Genomic DNA, 16,907 nt, shown 5'->3' on the forward strand with positions numbered 1-16,907 from the left:
CATGTTAGTTTTTTAAAAATTAATAAACTATAGCAATACCATACTCAAATTAAAGAGAATAAAATGCTCGTTTTTATGGTATATTTTTTTAGAAAAAATATTAAATAGTTAAAAAGTTACGGTCGTTAAAGAGTCATGGGGGTAGTTGGTTTAGAATTAAGGGGAAATATGTAACTATTTAATAAATTAACAAAACTTGATTAAAGTTGAAGGACCATTATTGTAACTTATTTTTGAATGAGCAAAGACTAAATTGCCCCTAAATTTTTAAAACTTTATGCATTATTACTTGTGTGACATGCAATAAGAGTGGTACCTCTTAAAATTTAAGAGGTCCATAACTCCTATATTATATATAGTATAGATATATATATATATAGGGGAGGGTTATTTTGAGAACCATGGTGAGTTTTAATAACTTTAAGAATTCAATTTTGAACCACACATTTAATTAAATGATATGAAATATGTGGCTGACATTAAATTTAATTAAATTTGAAGCATGAGAGAGAATAAGTATTTTTGATAATTACACAAGTTTAAACGTTAGTTACACATGTGTAAAAAGTCGATTCGGTGTGTAAAAAGATACCGTAATTTTTTGTACATCACTTACACTTACGTATTACACATGTGTAAAAAAAATTCGAAAGAAAATTTGTTACGTTGAGTTTTTTCGAGTTCTTAAAACTCAAAGTGGTTCTCAAAGGAAATGAATCCTATATATATATGTATATATATATATATGTAGGGGTGGGATCTAGAGAGAACTCCTTTTAAAGAGAGAACTAGTAAAGAATTATTTTTAACTATTTTAAAAAAAATTATTTTGTGATTTTTTTTCTTTCCTCATTCTAATAAGATGATATTGATACTAAAAAAAAAACTTGTCGGTGTAATACTGTAGTGCATATGTGCACTAATGCCTATTGCATATATACAATAGTGTTTTATTGCATATAATACAACACAATTGCATTATCCAATACACACTATTGAATATATGCAAATACGACACTAATAATTGTATGCAAAACACATTATCGCATATATGTAATATAACACTAATGCACATATGCACTATATCGATTTTTTTAATTTTTGTATATAATATAACACTATTGCAAATAAACAATACAAACAACTATATATATGCTATTCAACACTATTTCAAATATCAAAATTCACACTATTGCACATATGCATTATAAAAAAAGTCGGTGTATTGCATATATGCATTACTCGTTAATTTTATTTATTTTTTTTTTATTTTTATTTTTTTTGTGGTGAAGAATAATAATATATAAGAAGGATGAAAGAAAAAATTTATAAAAATATTTTTTTTAATTAAATTAAAAACACTTCTTTATTAGTTCTCTAGTTCTCTCCATAAAATGGAGTTCTCTCATAATCCTCTCCCTATATATGTATATATATATATCCTCAACTGTTGCCTTTGATCGATATGTCGTTTGATAAACGGAAAATGACTAAAAATGTGCATTTTGACCAGTCAAAGTCAACAATTTGTCCATTAGGTTGTGTGCTATGGAGAGGCTTCCTTGCACGTCATCGCCACGTAGGAAACTAGGATTTAAATACCTCCTTTATAAAACTAAGTTGTGTTTTAAAGTCCTTTTACCATATTATATATATATATATATATATATATATATATATATATATATATATTTTGTGTATATGTTTGTCTGACAAACATTGCCCACTTTCCCCCCTATACCGCCCTGTTAACCAAATGCGATATCCGTGATATCCCCTCATGCTGCCCTCTAAATGTTGCTCTGTCCCGGTGTACATGTAAGGCCCCGTTCCTGGTGGCCCTACTTTAGCGTCGGATTTACTCATAAACACAGTTCTTACAAATCAGAGTTCATTATAACTTTTCGCGGAATATAAAACATCATCCATTCGTTACAAAACATTAAATCCTTTTCTTTGATATCATAACCCAAAACATTATATTTAAACCTCTTTTCTTTATATCTTTAGATGCCAGCCGTTCAATCCATGCCATGTGCCAACCTCATGTCAACTCTTTAATCAAATCACCTGCGTGCATACTAAAAGTCAGCTACGCTGATTGAGTTCTAGTTAATCAAGCAACTCATCATACAACCACTTCATACATCATATATGTATCCGAAGACACATAATCCACGGTCTAACCTGTTCACCTTACCACTTAACTGCCCCTAACCACTTAGCCACTTGTTTACGGAAGCACATTGAGGCTTGCCCTCCCACGCACTCCCGTTATGCCACTTAATAATGAGGACGCGTATAGGCTTACCCTACCACGCACTCACGTTATGCCACTTAATAACGAGGACACGTATAGGTTTACACTACCACGCACTCACGTTATGCTACTTAAATAACGAAGGCACGTATAGGCTTACCCTACCACGTACTATCGTCATGCCACTAACACTCTTAATAGACCCCTTACCACTTCTATCACACTATCATCTACTTGTCTACAACACACTTCATATCATTTCATCATTTACATAATAAGTAAGTCACACAACAATCATACACACTAATAACTACTTGACAGTCACTATCCTTGGCGATACGTGCAATATCCCAAGATCGTTCACGCACCGGCAAGCATTATATATTAGCTACTTGGTATATCATCTATAGCATACACTTACCACTTAAGGAAAGTGTATTCACACTTCACATCGAGTATGCACACAGCCCCGAAAACATAACAAGGAAATGAGGCTAGAAACTCACCTGAACTCGGCTACTTCTTCCGTTAATGGTTACTCCTTTCTTTGGCTGCGCACGGCTAACTGTATAACAATTATGCTTGTCGATCACTATCATTTTCCATATCGCGTTTCTAGTTTAATTATTACCCTCAACGAACGGGGGTCCGGGGGCAGCGCCCCTGGCAGCGGGGTCCTAGGGGCGACAGCCCCTAGCAGGGTCCAAGGGGCAGAGCCCCTGGCTGGGGTTGAGCTGCCAGGTCAGCTTGGAAAAATTTTATTTACAAAAACTATCTTAACACATTTTCCATTAGGATTTTAATTTATTTTTTAATTCGTTAACTCATTCTTCATAGCGTATTAAGTCTGATTCGCCATCTGATCCGTTACCTTAAATGTAAGAGAACATACATGTTAGGCGAACTTAACTAAGTTAAGCGAACTTAACATTCAGCGAACTTGGATTCTGGCGAACTTATCAGTAGCGAACTTGTATATAGCGAACTTAACATTAGCTGCTTAGGATCAGGCGAACTTATGCACGTGCGAACTTGTCTACAAGCGAACTTGTCTTCAAGCGAACTTGTCCACAAGCGAACTTGTCCACATTAGCTGCTTAGGATCAGGTGAACTTATGCACCTGCGAACTTGTCTATTTCGTTTAGATCCGATTTACTTTATCTTTAAGTTTCAAGACTAACCGTTTATAAAAACATAAACTTTAAAGATAACGGACGTACCTTTACGTGTTTGGAGGTTACGGTATATCTTGGTTATGAACTTTAGGCCTCGAATCTATCTTGTATCACGAGAATATATCAAGAATCGATGCTTGTTTGGCTTGGATCTCACCTTCCACTCTCAGCCGAATGTTTATGTGTAGGTGTATGTGTGTGTTTTGAGTGTGAAGAGAATAAGATGGAAAGTGTGAGGATTTAGGGTTTTAGGATGGTTTTGGGGATATTTATATCCCTTAAAGCCCATGGACCTAAGGCCCATTCCCCTTAATCCATCTTAATTAGTCCATAACTAATCTCTTCTAATTTTCCTACTCACTTTTTCATATTATTATTATTATTATCGTTCCACTAACTCGTTTATTTCACCCGACACGAATAAATATTAAACATTATTTTAGAAATTTTGGGATGTTACAGTACAGGAGGCGGTAAAGCTCCTAATGCAGCCCCATGCAGCCAAGAACACCAAACTTTGGAATCGGATCTCCTAAAATTGTCCACCCTAAATCCCGTGCCAAGATAATAGTCATTATCCGTAACTTGATTTTCAACCAATCAGTTCACGCCACATGTCAACATCATGTTGTCTTTAACAAAACCATGTATTCAACTTCACATCTGTATACATGAATCACGGTTTAACCACCACAGTCACAGTGCCGTACCGTTTAAAGGACATTTTACTCTTTCATTTAAAGAATTTTTTTTTCTTGCTAAATTAAAACCACATTTTGGCCATGTAAAAAAATTTCAAATCTTTCTCTTCAAACAAAACGAATTGTAAAAAAAGTACAAACTTTGATATTTAACCCTACCACGTCCACACACAAATAAGAAACTTGCAATTTCGCTAAATAGAGTTGATCCAAAGTAAAATTTGGTCTTTGGAAGCTCTCATTCCTGGACATCACACAGGCTTGAAGAAATTAAACTTAACACCGTCATGAATAACGACATAAATTCCAGCTGAAATTAAGAGAGCACTTAACATCATTCCAACAATTCCAAGCATCCAATTTAGCCACCAACTTGGGCTATAGACCTTAGGTTTCTTGATCCTTATCCACATGAAACATGGATATGCTATTGTTACCGGCAAAGCAATGCCACCAACCAACCCGGCTAGATTGGCTAGAAATGGGATTGCCACGGCTAGAAAGAAACAACCGAATCCAAACAACGTTCTCATGGTCATCCTTTGCCACCATGTGCAAGCCTTTTTGAACTTTCTGACATATATAGACTCCATCTCGTCGAATGCTGGCATCGCATAGATTTGAAATGAGCTTAGAGCGTTGATTATCACAAGTAAGCTTGTAAAGGCAAGGACTGATTTTGACACGTCTTGTGAGTGGTACACGAATAATGCAGTCAACATCCCACTCGGCGGAATCTGTCAACTAACATTGTGAATGAGTTTTGTACAAGTCATTTATACGTACATGCATATTGTCCCAACATTTTATTTTGATAATTTGTCTGTATTTTCGTTCGCTGTGTATTTAAGCTCACGTTTTATACTAGCTCATATAAACAAAATCCCACTACAACAAATTTAGCCTATTGTGACGACATATTTTTGGGTTATTGCGACGAAATTCATCAGCCAAAGCATGCTAGCATTGGTTGATACCATTACTAGAGATTCGAGAAAGTGGTAAAGTGGAACGAAATATGCGACCAACAAAAATGGTTGCCAAAGTTGTGGTCGATTAGCAACAAGATAACAAGTGAAAAATAATTCGGTTGTAACTTTTGAAAACAAGTTAAAAAGATAAAATAAAAGTAAGGCAGTAACCTAAATGATCTTGAAAACCAATATAAGTTGAGGGTGTAAGTGACCGTCAAAACCAATCCCATACAATTGCTTTTAGTAATGTACAAGTGTAACAACTAAATAACCATGCATGTTTTAAGAATAATAGAATACTTCTTGTTATCCGTTTGTCTTTCAAAAATAATAGTATAATACTGAAGCATTATAGAACTTACCAAGTGGCCATATGCCCAATAGCCTCCGATTGCAAGTGGGAACAAACACATTGCTACAAGTGTGTATGAAACTTTAATACCCTTCCACATTGGTACTCGTGACGGGTGAACTTTACTTGAAGGCATCGTTGCCTGTAATTTATTTACAAGGTAATCAATTATATAGATGATTTAGTTATATGAATAACTAGCTAGTTAAGTATATTTGTAGCTTATCCATAAATATTAGTTTCAGCCTTTCACTGAAAAAAAAAAGATTTTTGTAAATAAATATTAGTTAGTGTTAAAATCTGTAAACCGTGAAAACTATTACGAATCTTTTTTGGAACAATTTAACATTGTTCACATTATTTTATATTATACTTTTCTATGTAATGTTATAAGTTTCTAGCATTCTTTTTTGCAATAACGGTACGTACCCTCCTTTTCCTTTTCATCTTTAATACACTTGATTATAAATATTATTATTATATATAATAATATTATTGTTTTTGTTACTAGCTACTATTGTTACTGTTATTTTTATAATTTTAAGGTATTTTTATTAATATTACTGTTATATAATTATCAAAGTTATTGTTAATTATTTTTTTTTTAAAGTTATCTAACATTTTGATGAAAATCCCTAGCTAATTATACCATAGAACATTGGCATTTGTATTAAACTAGTATTCAGCCCCCGCGTTGCGGGGAGTGTAAAACCATAAAAAAAACCATAAATATATAATGTTGAAACGTTTTATTGAACCGTGTGTTGAAGAGGTGTTGGATCCACACTTTGCAGCGAGACTGTTAAACATAACGAAATTTTGACATAAAAACGTTTAACCACACACGTCCATTGCGGTGTGTTAATGCACAGATATTAGACCGAAATGTAAATAAGAAAAGAAAATTTAAGTCACCTAGAACCCGTGCGTTGAGATGGAGATGTTAAACGTGAAAAAGTAGACGTAAAAACGTTGAACCACACATGTGCATTGCAACTTGTTAACTTGAAAATTAGACCAAAACATTAAACGGAAAGTTTGTAAAAGAAAGCATATCATATAACTGCTTAAGCACAACCTCTTTCTTAATTGTTATAGATATAGTGACTAAAAAATAAAACTGGAAAGTTGTTTTGCATATATATGTTTATACTTTTGATATTCGATAATCAGTGAATTAAAGAATACTATATCCTAGATTAATGTTTACTAATAATTGTTAAATTCATGCAGCTAGCATCCTTTCTTACCCGAGGCAGCCATGTGAAGACTGAAACCTCATGACACAAAAAGAAGCTTGACAATTATTTGAGAGAAAAAATAAGTACAAAATTTCTAACACAAAATACAAACCTTATTGCCGAAGAAACTTTTAAATTGTTATATATATAATCAGTATATTTTCAATCAACATATAATAAAATAGTGGAAGGGAGCACATAGTTGCAAACAATTTTGTGTGTTTTATTTAGTGGTAATCTGTTATGTATTATTTCCGTCCTTTTTGTATGTTTGATAAGTGAATGGGTGCATTTTTGTTGAATCTATTGATGATTGCTAATATACAATTAATATTTATATTATTATTATTATTATTTTAAAATACAAAATATATTAAGAAAGTAATATAAAAAGAATAAAAACACATGTCAACACGTGAAGAACGAAAAAAAATGTTAAATAAGAATAAGAAGATTGAATATAACAATTGAAATAATGTTTTGAGCTTATTAACCATTAGAAAAAGAATAAAGGAGCTAAGGGGATTAAACTATAACCCACTTACATGTTTTAAACTCATTATAAAATCTTAAAAAAGACACTTTATACTTCTTTAAGATAGAAAACATTAAAAATTTTAACCCAATCATACCTTTATTAATTTGTCATTTACCATAAATTTTTAAAGATGAAAACTTTTTTTTAATTAACTCGCATGTTAGTATTGAGCCCGTCAAATAAGAATGGCCGAAAACTAATTTTTAATATATCCATATTACATTGTATTCTCAATGTAAGTGTTATTATGTTGTAATCTTAAATATAATATTATATTTCTACAAGATAAAACATACTGTTAAGTAAAATAAACTATTAGTTTAATATTTTGGAATATTTCTTTTGATATAACATCTTGTAATAATTTAAATTAAGTATTAACTGCCTAATAACCTATAACCCGCTTTGGCATAATTAATAAAATAAAATAAATGAAGATTAAGAATAAGTTGTTTACCTGAATCTCTAATACAAGATTATTTCCTCTAAACGCAAACGCAATGATACCAAGGGCATTTAGGACATCGAAAAATCTAGTGGTTCTACTTCCAACACTAACAGGATTATATGAAACATTTGGGAGTCTGTCTTTAGCCACCGATATTGCCCAAATTGTTGTACAATATCCAAGGGCGCTGAAGGCCCCGACTAGTGAGATGCCGGCAATGGAGTTCAGATTCGGCAGTTGAGCGAGGATTACCACACCACAAGTGAAAACCAAGTACCATTCGACCACGGTCAGCTTCTCGGGGTTGCAGCTGTGTCCAGCACACACAACTTGGAAGAATATCTTCAATGTTGATGCTCCAATTATTATAGAGGCAATACATGTACCTATTGATAAGTATACGATTGAAAATTTCGCCAGAAATCTCCCTAACCTTACACCTGTACAAAACATTATGTGTTTAGTCGTTAGATACTCTAAGTAACGTAAAATGGTCTTAATGTAAAGATTATACTTTATGTTCCATGTATTAAAATGGCTGTAATAATTAAATGTTGTTGTAATACTTTATGTTTCAAGCATCTTCTTTTACATTTCAAGGAACTTTAATTAGAAGCGCAAATCAAAATAATAGAAATACTCTTGTGTAGAAGTACAATACTTTATAACAAGATCTGATTCGAAAAGAGTACTCTTTTTCGGTAGACAACAAAATGATAATCTTATCAACTAAAGTATAGTTATATCATCTCCCAACATTAGTTTGTTTATGTAGGTGCATATTAGATAAATGTTTGTTATTTTCTTCTTTTATGTTTTTTAAAAGTTTCAATTTCAACCCATTAATACTACGTAATTTAATTTCTTAAGAAAAAACTGAATAAGCACTTATAATTTATTTTGTTTTTTCGACATTCTGGTATAAATTTCGTTGAAACTTAAAAGTGCAGTTTTATTCGGAATAGGGTTCTTTTTGGTATCGTTAGGCTACATGGAGTGTCTATGCCATACTTTTTATTATGGCAAACGGCACTCCAAACAAAAATTGTATTGGTATTATTGAAACCGCTATTGATATTAGCTTTATTGTTTTCGATAAATTTAAAACACAATTTCATGTTTGGGTTACATCACACAACTTTAGGTAGCGTTTGATATGCAATAATGACATAGCGTTTACATCACACAACTTTAGGTAGTGTTTAAAGGAACCCTTGAAAACTAACGTTTTTTATAAAAAAATTTGTATGTTAATTAATGTTATTTGAAAGTAGTTTTATCATTTTCTATATCTATATTTACGATTTCGAAAATTAGTTTTTATACATTGATATGTTTTGTTTTGCAACTATTTAAATTTGTTAGTACATATATTTTACATATATGTAAACTTGTGATTAATATATGTAATAAATTTTTTTTATATAAATTATGATAAAAATACTCTTAAATAATGTTAATATATAAAAAAATTAAAAAAATGTTTGGTTGTTAATGGTTCCTAAGAGTTTCTAACTTTTTTAGAGTTCTTAAATGATACTATATATATATATATATATATATATATATATATATATATATATATATATATATATATATATAGGGGAATGGTTATTCTAAAAATAAGTAGTTTCCTTGGAAGACTAGGAATACATCACAACCATTAGATCATGTTAATCAATGGTTGAAATTTAAAATTACCAATAACCAACATAGTTTCCTAGATATACTCTTTCATCATTATAACCGACATAGTTTCCTAGAATTGTTCTTTTACCATAATTTGTAATGCCAAATGTCAAAAAATTGTTGGTTCTTTTACCATAATTTCCACTCCATGCTGACTGGGCGTCACGTGTCACAATTCGCCCCTAATTGTAGCCCCTCCACTACATATGGCCTTATCAACGCATAACAGATTACTACTAATATAAACCACAAATATTTGTTTTGCAACAATCGTGCTCCCTTCCACTATTTTATTATATGTTGATTAAAAATAAAAAAATACTAGTTAATACAGTTGTTAATGCTATATGGTATGATTAGCTAAGTTTAAAAAAAAAATGGTATGATTAGCTAGGGATTTTCATTAAAAAGTTAGATAACTTTTGTTATAAAAGTTATTGTTAATAAAAATCTTTAAAAAATATCTAACTTTTTAATGAAAATCCCTAACTAATCATACCATATGGCATTAACAACTGTATTAAATAGTATTTTAAATTTTTAATCTTAAAAAATTAATTATAAAATCCTATAAAATAAACTATTCTCACCAAATTATTAATAGTATTTAAAAACTATTATCACCAATTTATTGATGTGAAAATCCTATAAAATAGGATATACAAAAAATTATTATATGATTTTTTTAAAAAGTTATTATTTATAATTAAAAAACAATTTTATAGTAAAAAAATAAGCGGGTCTTGGGTTACCAAACTCATATAACTTTTAAACCGGCTTATAACATCTTAGTTATTTTTGAAACCTTTTTATCATCAAACTTTAAGTATATTATAAATTTCATTACAATAAATAAAATTAACCCCAAAAAAGTATATAAATATTAAAAACGAATAATGTAAAACAGCCCCCGTAATACGGGGGATAAAAACTAGTATATATATATATTTATATATATCCTTTTAGATATTTCATCATCACTAGTAGAAAAAAGAGCTTAAGGCACAGGCACAGTTGATATTTCTTTTTTAACGTAGAACTTAAATTCTATGTAATTAAACTACTGTAATTATTTTTGTTTATTTTGTATTTCATGTGGTTTTTTTAATAAAGCTAAACAGGTACTGCCGAACATAGATACCGGTACATGCATGCATTTTTATTATTTTTGGTTTTGATGTGATATTTTTTGATATCTTTCAATATATACCCATACAAAAGTGATACTGTAACGTATTGTTACATCAACCCGCTTTTCTATGTTTGCACGTCATTTTTATAAGATTATGTTGATGCGTGCCATTGTAAAATTTATTTTACGTTTTGTGCATATACGGAATTCATGCCGTGATTACGTAGGAGAATCCACCACTAATTGTTATTGTCTCATTAAAAACGGTAAAATAAATATATATGCTTACCAAAGGCTGCCTTAGCAAGTTGCATGTACCTACTATAACGCACTCCTTCTTCAGGTGATTCATGAAGATTTACGAGCAAATATAAAGTGTAAAGTTGCCATATGAAAGCTAATGTTAAGGTTATGATACCCCAAGCCCTGTAATTACAATAAACTTTAAATATATAACGAGATATGTAAAAGGGTTAGGCAACAAATATAAACAGGTTAAAGTAATAATTTTCGAAGACAACAAAATGAGTTTCGACATGCACAACTGCTTATATATATGCTTAATTATGTACATATGCTTATTAGTCCCAAGTACATACATATACTTTTTGATCAATGCATTAGCGATAAATCGGGTCTTACGTACCAATTTGATCAGCCAACCGATATATGTCTGATTCGATTGCAAATACGGTTTTAAAAACACTCCTTATTCCCGCCAAAGAAACACTTCTACCCACTTATCAAAATTTTCAAACTTATATGACTAATATATATTGAATAAGATATGAAAGGTATTTACCAGCCAAGAATGGTGAAAGCAACAGGAAGAATAAGGGCTTGAATCCCAATCCCAACACAAAGTGTGTGAAAAGCAGCATAATAAGCATTCCCATTTCTTGATTCAGTAATAGGCAGCCATGCCTCTGTTGGGTCCAACTTGGTGAGATGAAGAGCTGTTTTGGAAAAACTAGTCAAAGGTGTCAAAAACTTTGGTGTTATATTTCTTGACTTGATATTTGTAGTCGTGGGTGTCCTAGCCCCACTAGGGGGTACGCTCGTCATCAGTCTGTCAGGTGAACCATTGCACGGGGTGGTTGAAAACATTATCTCGTGCTTGGGTTTTGTGGTCGCGGGGTGATCTGGTGATAGAGATAAAGGTGGAGAGTCATGATGTTGTGAAGAGGGAGCGGAGGTTATCGGGTTTGATGCAACTTGATCGATCATATTGCCAATATTCGTAGTCACTTGGATGTGTGAATAGTGAATTAGAGAGGTGGATTTATATAACATTAGGGTATCGTGTGAATGATAGACCATAAATGCATGGCAATAGAAAACTTGTGCATGGCATTGTAAAATACTCCTATATAATTTCATTTGTAAATCCACCAATCCGATAACATGAGTTAGTTAGGTTTATCTCTATCTTAAGTTATATTCTCCTAACTGTCTCATGTCCCACGTTGCCTATTTATTTGAATTGTTTCGACTAACAATAATTCATAGGAATCTCGTATAAACTATGAGCATATGTAAATGTGCCGGATATCAATGAACATGATCGGTTCAGTCTTCGAGCACTAAAAAGCAACATTTAAAATTGTGCATTTTCTGGAAAAAGAAAAGCTAATTGGATTATTAAAACGGTCACACGTATACAAACATGGTGATTTCATAAAACAAAAAGTATATACATGTTAATAAAACAAAAAAAGTGGAAGATACGCTGAGGAAGTTAGTGGATGTTCATGATTCCAAAGAACATAAAGAATAAATATGCTAATTAAACAATAATTCAATTAATGCAACAACAACTGATGAAGTGAGGTCGCCGGTTCAAGTGTAAGGAACTAATTACAACAAATGAGGAAACAAAATAATCTAATACGACCTTGTAAGATGAACGACCATGGAATCAGGACAATCTTGGATAGAAGAGCATCTACAGTTTGATATTCACATGCTATATATGAGTGACCCGTAAAGAACCCTCTTGAACCTTTTTTCTGTATGAAGTGGAAATCCAATGGAAGATGCTTCATTTTAGAATGAAAAACATGGTTAGTTGAATGATAAGTGGCACTTAAACTGTCATGATACAATGTCGACGTGAAACTAGACTAATAACCAAGTTCATGCACTAATGTTATTAGCCATTTTATTTCAGTGGTGGTGAATGCAACCGTTCCTCAGCTTTGGTAAAAGAATGAGCTAAGGTGGGTTGGAGTTTAGAGCTCATAGATATCGGGTTAGAGCCAAGATAAACAATAGACCCAGTTGTGCTTTGATAGGCCTACTTGTCACCTGCCTAATCAAAATCAGCGAGCACCAGTGGCCCTAAGAATTCATGTAACTCGCCCGAGCCGGAAAAAATTATGCTCCTTAGGCTTTAATAAACTAAATAATGTAAACTAATTTTTTTTAAGCGAAGATTGAAGTTATAACCATAAACATAACAATTAGCAAAATCATGATATTAAAATAAGTTTATTACGACAGTTGGCTTATAAGTGTTCAGGTATCCATATATATATATATATATATATATATAAGTTCAGGATCATAAAAGAACTTTTTTGAAATTGAGAATTATGAGAACCATTTTGGACCACAAAAAACCCAAAAGTAAAAAAAATCAAAAAAAAAAACACAAAAATCAAAAAAGCAAAAAAAAACAAAATTTTTATTTTATCATCCCGGTTTCATAAAAAAAACTCGGTTTAGCTAAATAATATACACATATGTATAATATATACATATATGTACATTTACATGTTTTTTTTGTACACATGTGTATAATTTAAGATAAATGATACTGTACATATGTGTATATTACGTAACTAAAGATTATATAAAATTATACATATGTGTATAATACGACGCTTTTTGTTATTTTTTTTAATGAAACCGGAATGAAATATAAGAATTTTGGTTTTTTTACTTTTTAAAAATTTTTATTATTTTTTGTTTTATGATTTTTTTAAATATTTTTTAAAGGTGTTTTTAGTGGTCCAAAATGGTTCTCAAAGTTCTCAATTTGCAAAGGGTTCTCTTAGGATCCTTACTATATATATATATATATATATATATATATATATATATGGGAGGGTTATCCTAAAAATAAGTAGTTTCCTAGGAAGATTAAGAATAAATCATAGCCATTGGATCATATCAATCAATGGTTGAGATTTAAAATTACCAAAAACCGTCATAATTTCCTAGAATTACTCTTTGACCATTATAACCGACATAGTTTCATAAAATTATTCTTTCACATAGGTTTTAATGCCAAATGTCAAAATTCTATTGGTTCTACCATTCTTAGGAAACAACTTCTTTTTATTTGAACTCTTTTCTATATATATATATATATATATATATAGCGGATGGTTATTTTGAGAACCATGATAAGTTTTAAGAACTTTAAAAACTCAATTTTGAACCACACATTTAATTAAATGATTTGAAATATGTGGCTGAGATTAAATTTAATTAAACAATGAAGCAGGAGAGAGAATAAGTATTTTTGATAATTACACAAGTTAAAACGTTAGTTACACATGTGTAAAAAGTCGATTCGGTGTGTAAAAAAATACCGTAATTTTTTGTACATCACTTACACTTACGTATTACACATGTGTAAAAAAAATCGAAAAAAAAATTGTTACGTTGAGTTCTTTCGAGTTCTTAAAACTCAAAGTGGTTCTCAAAAGAAATCAATCATATATATATATATATATATGAATTTTTAAAGAAAAAATTTGCCTCCGAAAAAAACGTGTCATGACCGAACGTCCATATTGCCCCTCCATGCCAGTGAGCACCTAGAGCTATAACGGGGCGTTATGTGTGAAAAGTAACATGTGATGAATTATACAATGTAGATAGCTTAGTAATTATTTAAGGACATCATAGACTTGTTTAGTTGGTTAACTCATGAACTGTGAAAGCTTGTTTAACAAAAATTATATATAGAAAAAAAAAAAGAAAACATAACTTCACTCTTGCCATTTGAAATGACATGAGTGAATAATATGGTTAAAAAGGTGAAATGACCCGTCATATGTGTCAAGTCTGATCACTATTTATTATTGCCATCTAAAATGACTAAAGTTAATAATCTAGTCAAAACGGTGAACACAACTGTTAAATTTGTCAGATCATTATTCACTGTTCTCATTTAAAATGACGAAAGTCTATAAAAATTATAGGGGCATGCTAGTTCTTGTTGTGGGATTTGCCAGTCAAACTAGCGGAAGAGGTGTCGATGGTTTCCACCATTTGAAATGATGGAACACAAGATAAATGTCTTACTTCCGCCATTTAAATTGGCGGAACACCCGATAACCCTCCAACTCAGCCGATAAACACTGACATGTTCTGCTATCATTCTAGTATCCTCCAATTCAAATGACGGTTCACCAAGAAACCTTAAAAAAATCTCTCCTAGAAACCATTTCAATACATTCGTTTATGCAATTTTTAAAGTCATTTCATTGAAAATTGTAACATCCCAAAAAAAAAATCTCAAATAACAATATTTTATATTATTCCTTATAATATTCGATTTTACTTGATTTGGCAAAGAAATAAAAAAATATTAAGGGAAGATAATTAGGCTAATTAAAGAGAATTAATCATGGACTAAAAAGGAAAGATGGGCCTTAGGTCCATGGGCTTAAGGGAGTATAAATACCCCTTAAATCCTAAATCTTTCCATTTCCATCCATATTATCCATCTTATTCTCCCTACACCTCCATAACACACACAACCCCTTCCATTTTCGGCCGCAAGGGAGCTAGACAAGAATCCAAGATCGAACCAAGTTAAATACGGATAGATCTTTGATACGCAAGCTTGATACAAGATAAAGATTTGCAAACAAGTCAAGTCATAACCTAGGAACATCATAAAGGTATGTTCTTGATCTCAAAGGTTACGTTTTTATGAACGGTTAGCCATGAAAATTGAACATAGACTAGATAGGGTCTAGACATATCATAAAGTTTCAAACTTGATGATTAAAATGGACGTAAAAAGCTCATGGTTAGATACGGCTGATGAAGAAAACCCTATATCTAGCTTAAAGAACGTTTTTTTATGACCATAACGAGCTAGACCTTAAGCCGAGATAGTAATGAGTGTAAAACGGTTATGAATGATGATGATAAAGGGTTAAAGGTCATGATTTGAATCATGGAACTAGTAATCTGGGCAAGGTGGAAACATAAGATAGAAAAAAATGAGCTGAACTGGGGTTCTCGGCCAAGTTTGAGAATCCGTGGTCAACCATGTGGTTCTCGGTCAACCTGAGATTTCGGCCAAAACAGGTTCTCGGCCAAGGAGAGTTCTCGGTGACCTGGTGTCTCGGTAACTAGATTCTCGGTCAACCAAGAGGTTCTCGGTCAACATCGAGTTCTCGGTGGTAGGAGTTCTCGGTCACGAGTTCTCTGCCAAAGAGTTCTCGGCCAGTCCTCTGTTGGGTATTGGGCTGAATCCAGTGGGCCTAGATATTGAGCAGATTGGATCTGAATCAACTAAGCTCACAACACGCTAAGCCCATATCTAAATTAAAACAAGCTAGCCCATTGTCTTAAACTAAAACAAACAAGCCCAACTTAGGAAGCCCGTAGGTAAACTAAATTACCAGCTAAATTAGTTAGACGGTTAATTAACATATATATATTTAACAGTTAGCCGAGCTCAGTTAAAGAAATGAATTACGATAAACGGCGAGCGCAACAGGATCCAGGTGAGTTTCTAGCCCCATTCCTTGTTATGTTTTCTGGGCTGTGTGCATACTCGATGTGATTAGTTAATACACTTACCTTAAGTGGTAAGTGTACGCCTATTATGATATATGTGTATGTTATAAAAGAATGCTTGACGGTACATGAACGATCTTCGGATATTGCATGTATTGTCAGGAGATAGTTTGATGATGTGATTATTTATATATATATTGTATGTATGAAGTATGTACGTTATAGAATATGAGAAGGAAAGAAAGTATGTAAAATATATAAATAAAAAGGAAAGTATGATATGAATGAATTGATGGTAAAGGGTGGCAGACCCTAACAATATCTGTGAAGAAGGGTAGCAGACCCTAATAATTTATGTGAGGTTATAGGGCGAAAGGCTCTTTAAGGGTGGCAGACCCTAATAATATCTGTGAGGTTATAGGACGAAAGGCTCTTTAAGGGTGGCAGACCCTAATAATATCTGTAAGTTTATAGGGCGAAAGGCTCATTAAGGGTGGCAGACCCTAATAATATCTGTGAGGTTATAGGGGGAAAGACTCTTTAAAATGTATAAGTATGTATGTAAAAGAAAGATAAAATATGAAGTATGAAATAAAGAAAGTATGAAAGTAACAATGAAAGTATATA

At 31.9% G+C, this 16,907-nt stretch overlaps 1 protein-coding gene across 1 annotated transcript; it reads right to left on the reverse strand.

The window, feature by feature from the left end:
* Positions 1-4,294: 4,294 nt before the first annotated feature.
* LOC143634432 (lysine histidine transporter-like 8) lies at positions 4,295-11,891 on the reverse strand. The gene is made up of 5 exons (XM_077102522.1): positions 11,314-11,891; positions 10,801-10,937; positions 7,700-8,130; positions 5,474-5,605; positions 4,295-4,874 (listed from the first exon to the last, which is right to left on the reverse strand). The coding sequence occupies exons 1-5, from the start codon at positions 11,889-11,891 to the stop codon at positions 4,389-4,391; spliced, it is 1,764 nt and encodes a 587-aa protein (XP_076958637.1). The 3' UTR covers positions 4,295-4,388.
* Between the last annotated feature and the right edge of the window lie 5,016 nt (positions 11,892-16,907).

The sequence above is a fragment of the Bidens hawaiensis genome, unplaced genomic scaffold (genome assembly GCF_021521415.1).
Source record: "Bidens hawaiensis isolate Kalapana, Puna unplaced genomic scaffold, B.hawaiensis_p1.1 tig00000512_1, whole genome shotgun sequence".
Lineage (NCBI taxonomy): Eukaryota > Viridiplantae > Streptophyta > Magnoliopsida > Asterales > Asteraceae > Bidens > Bidens hawaiensis.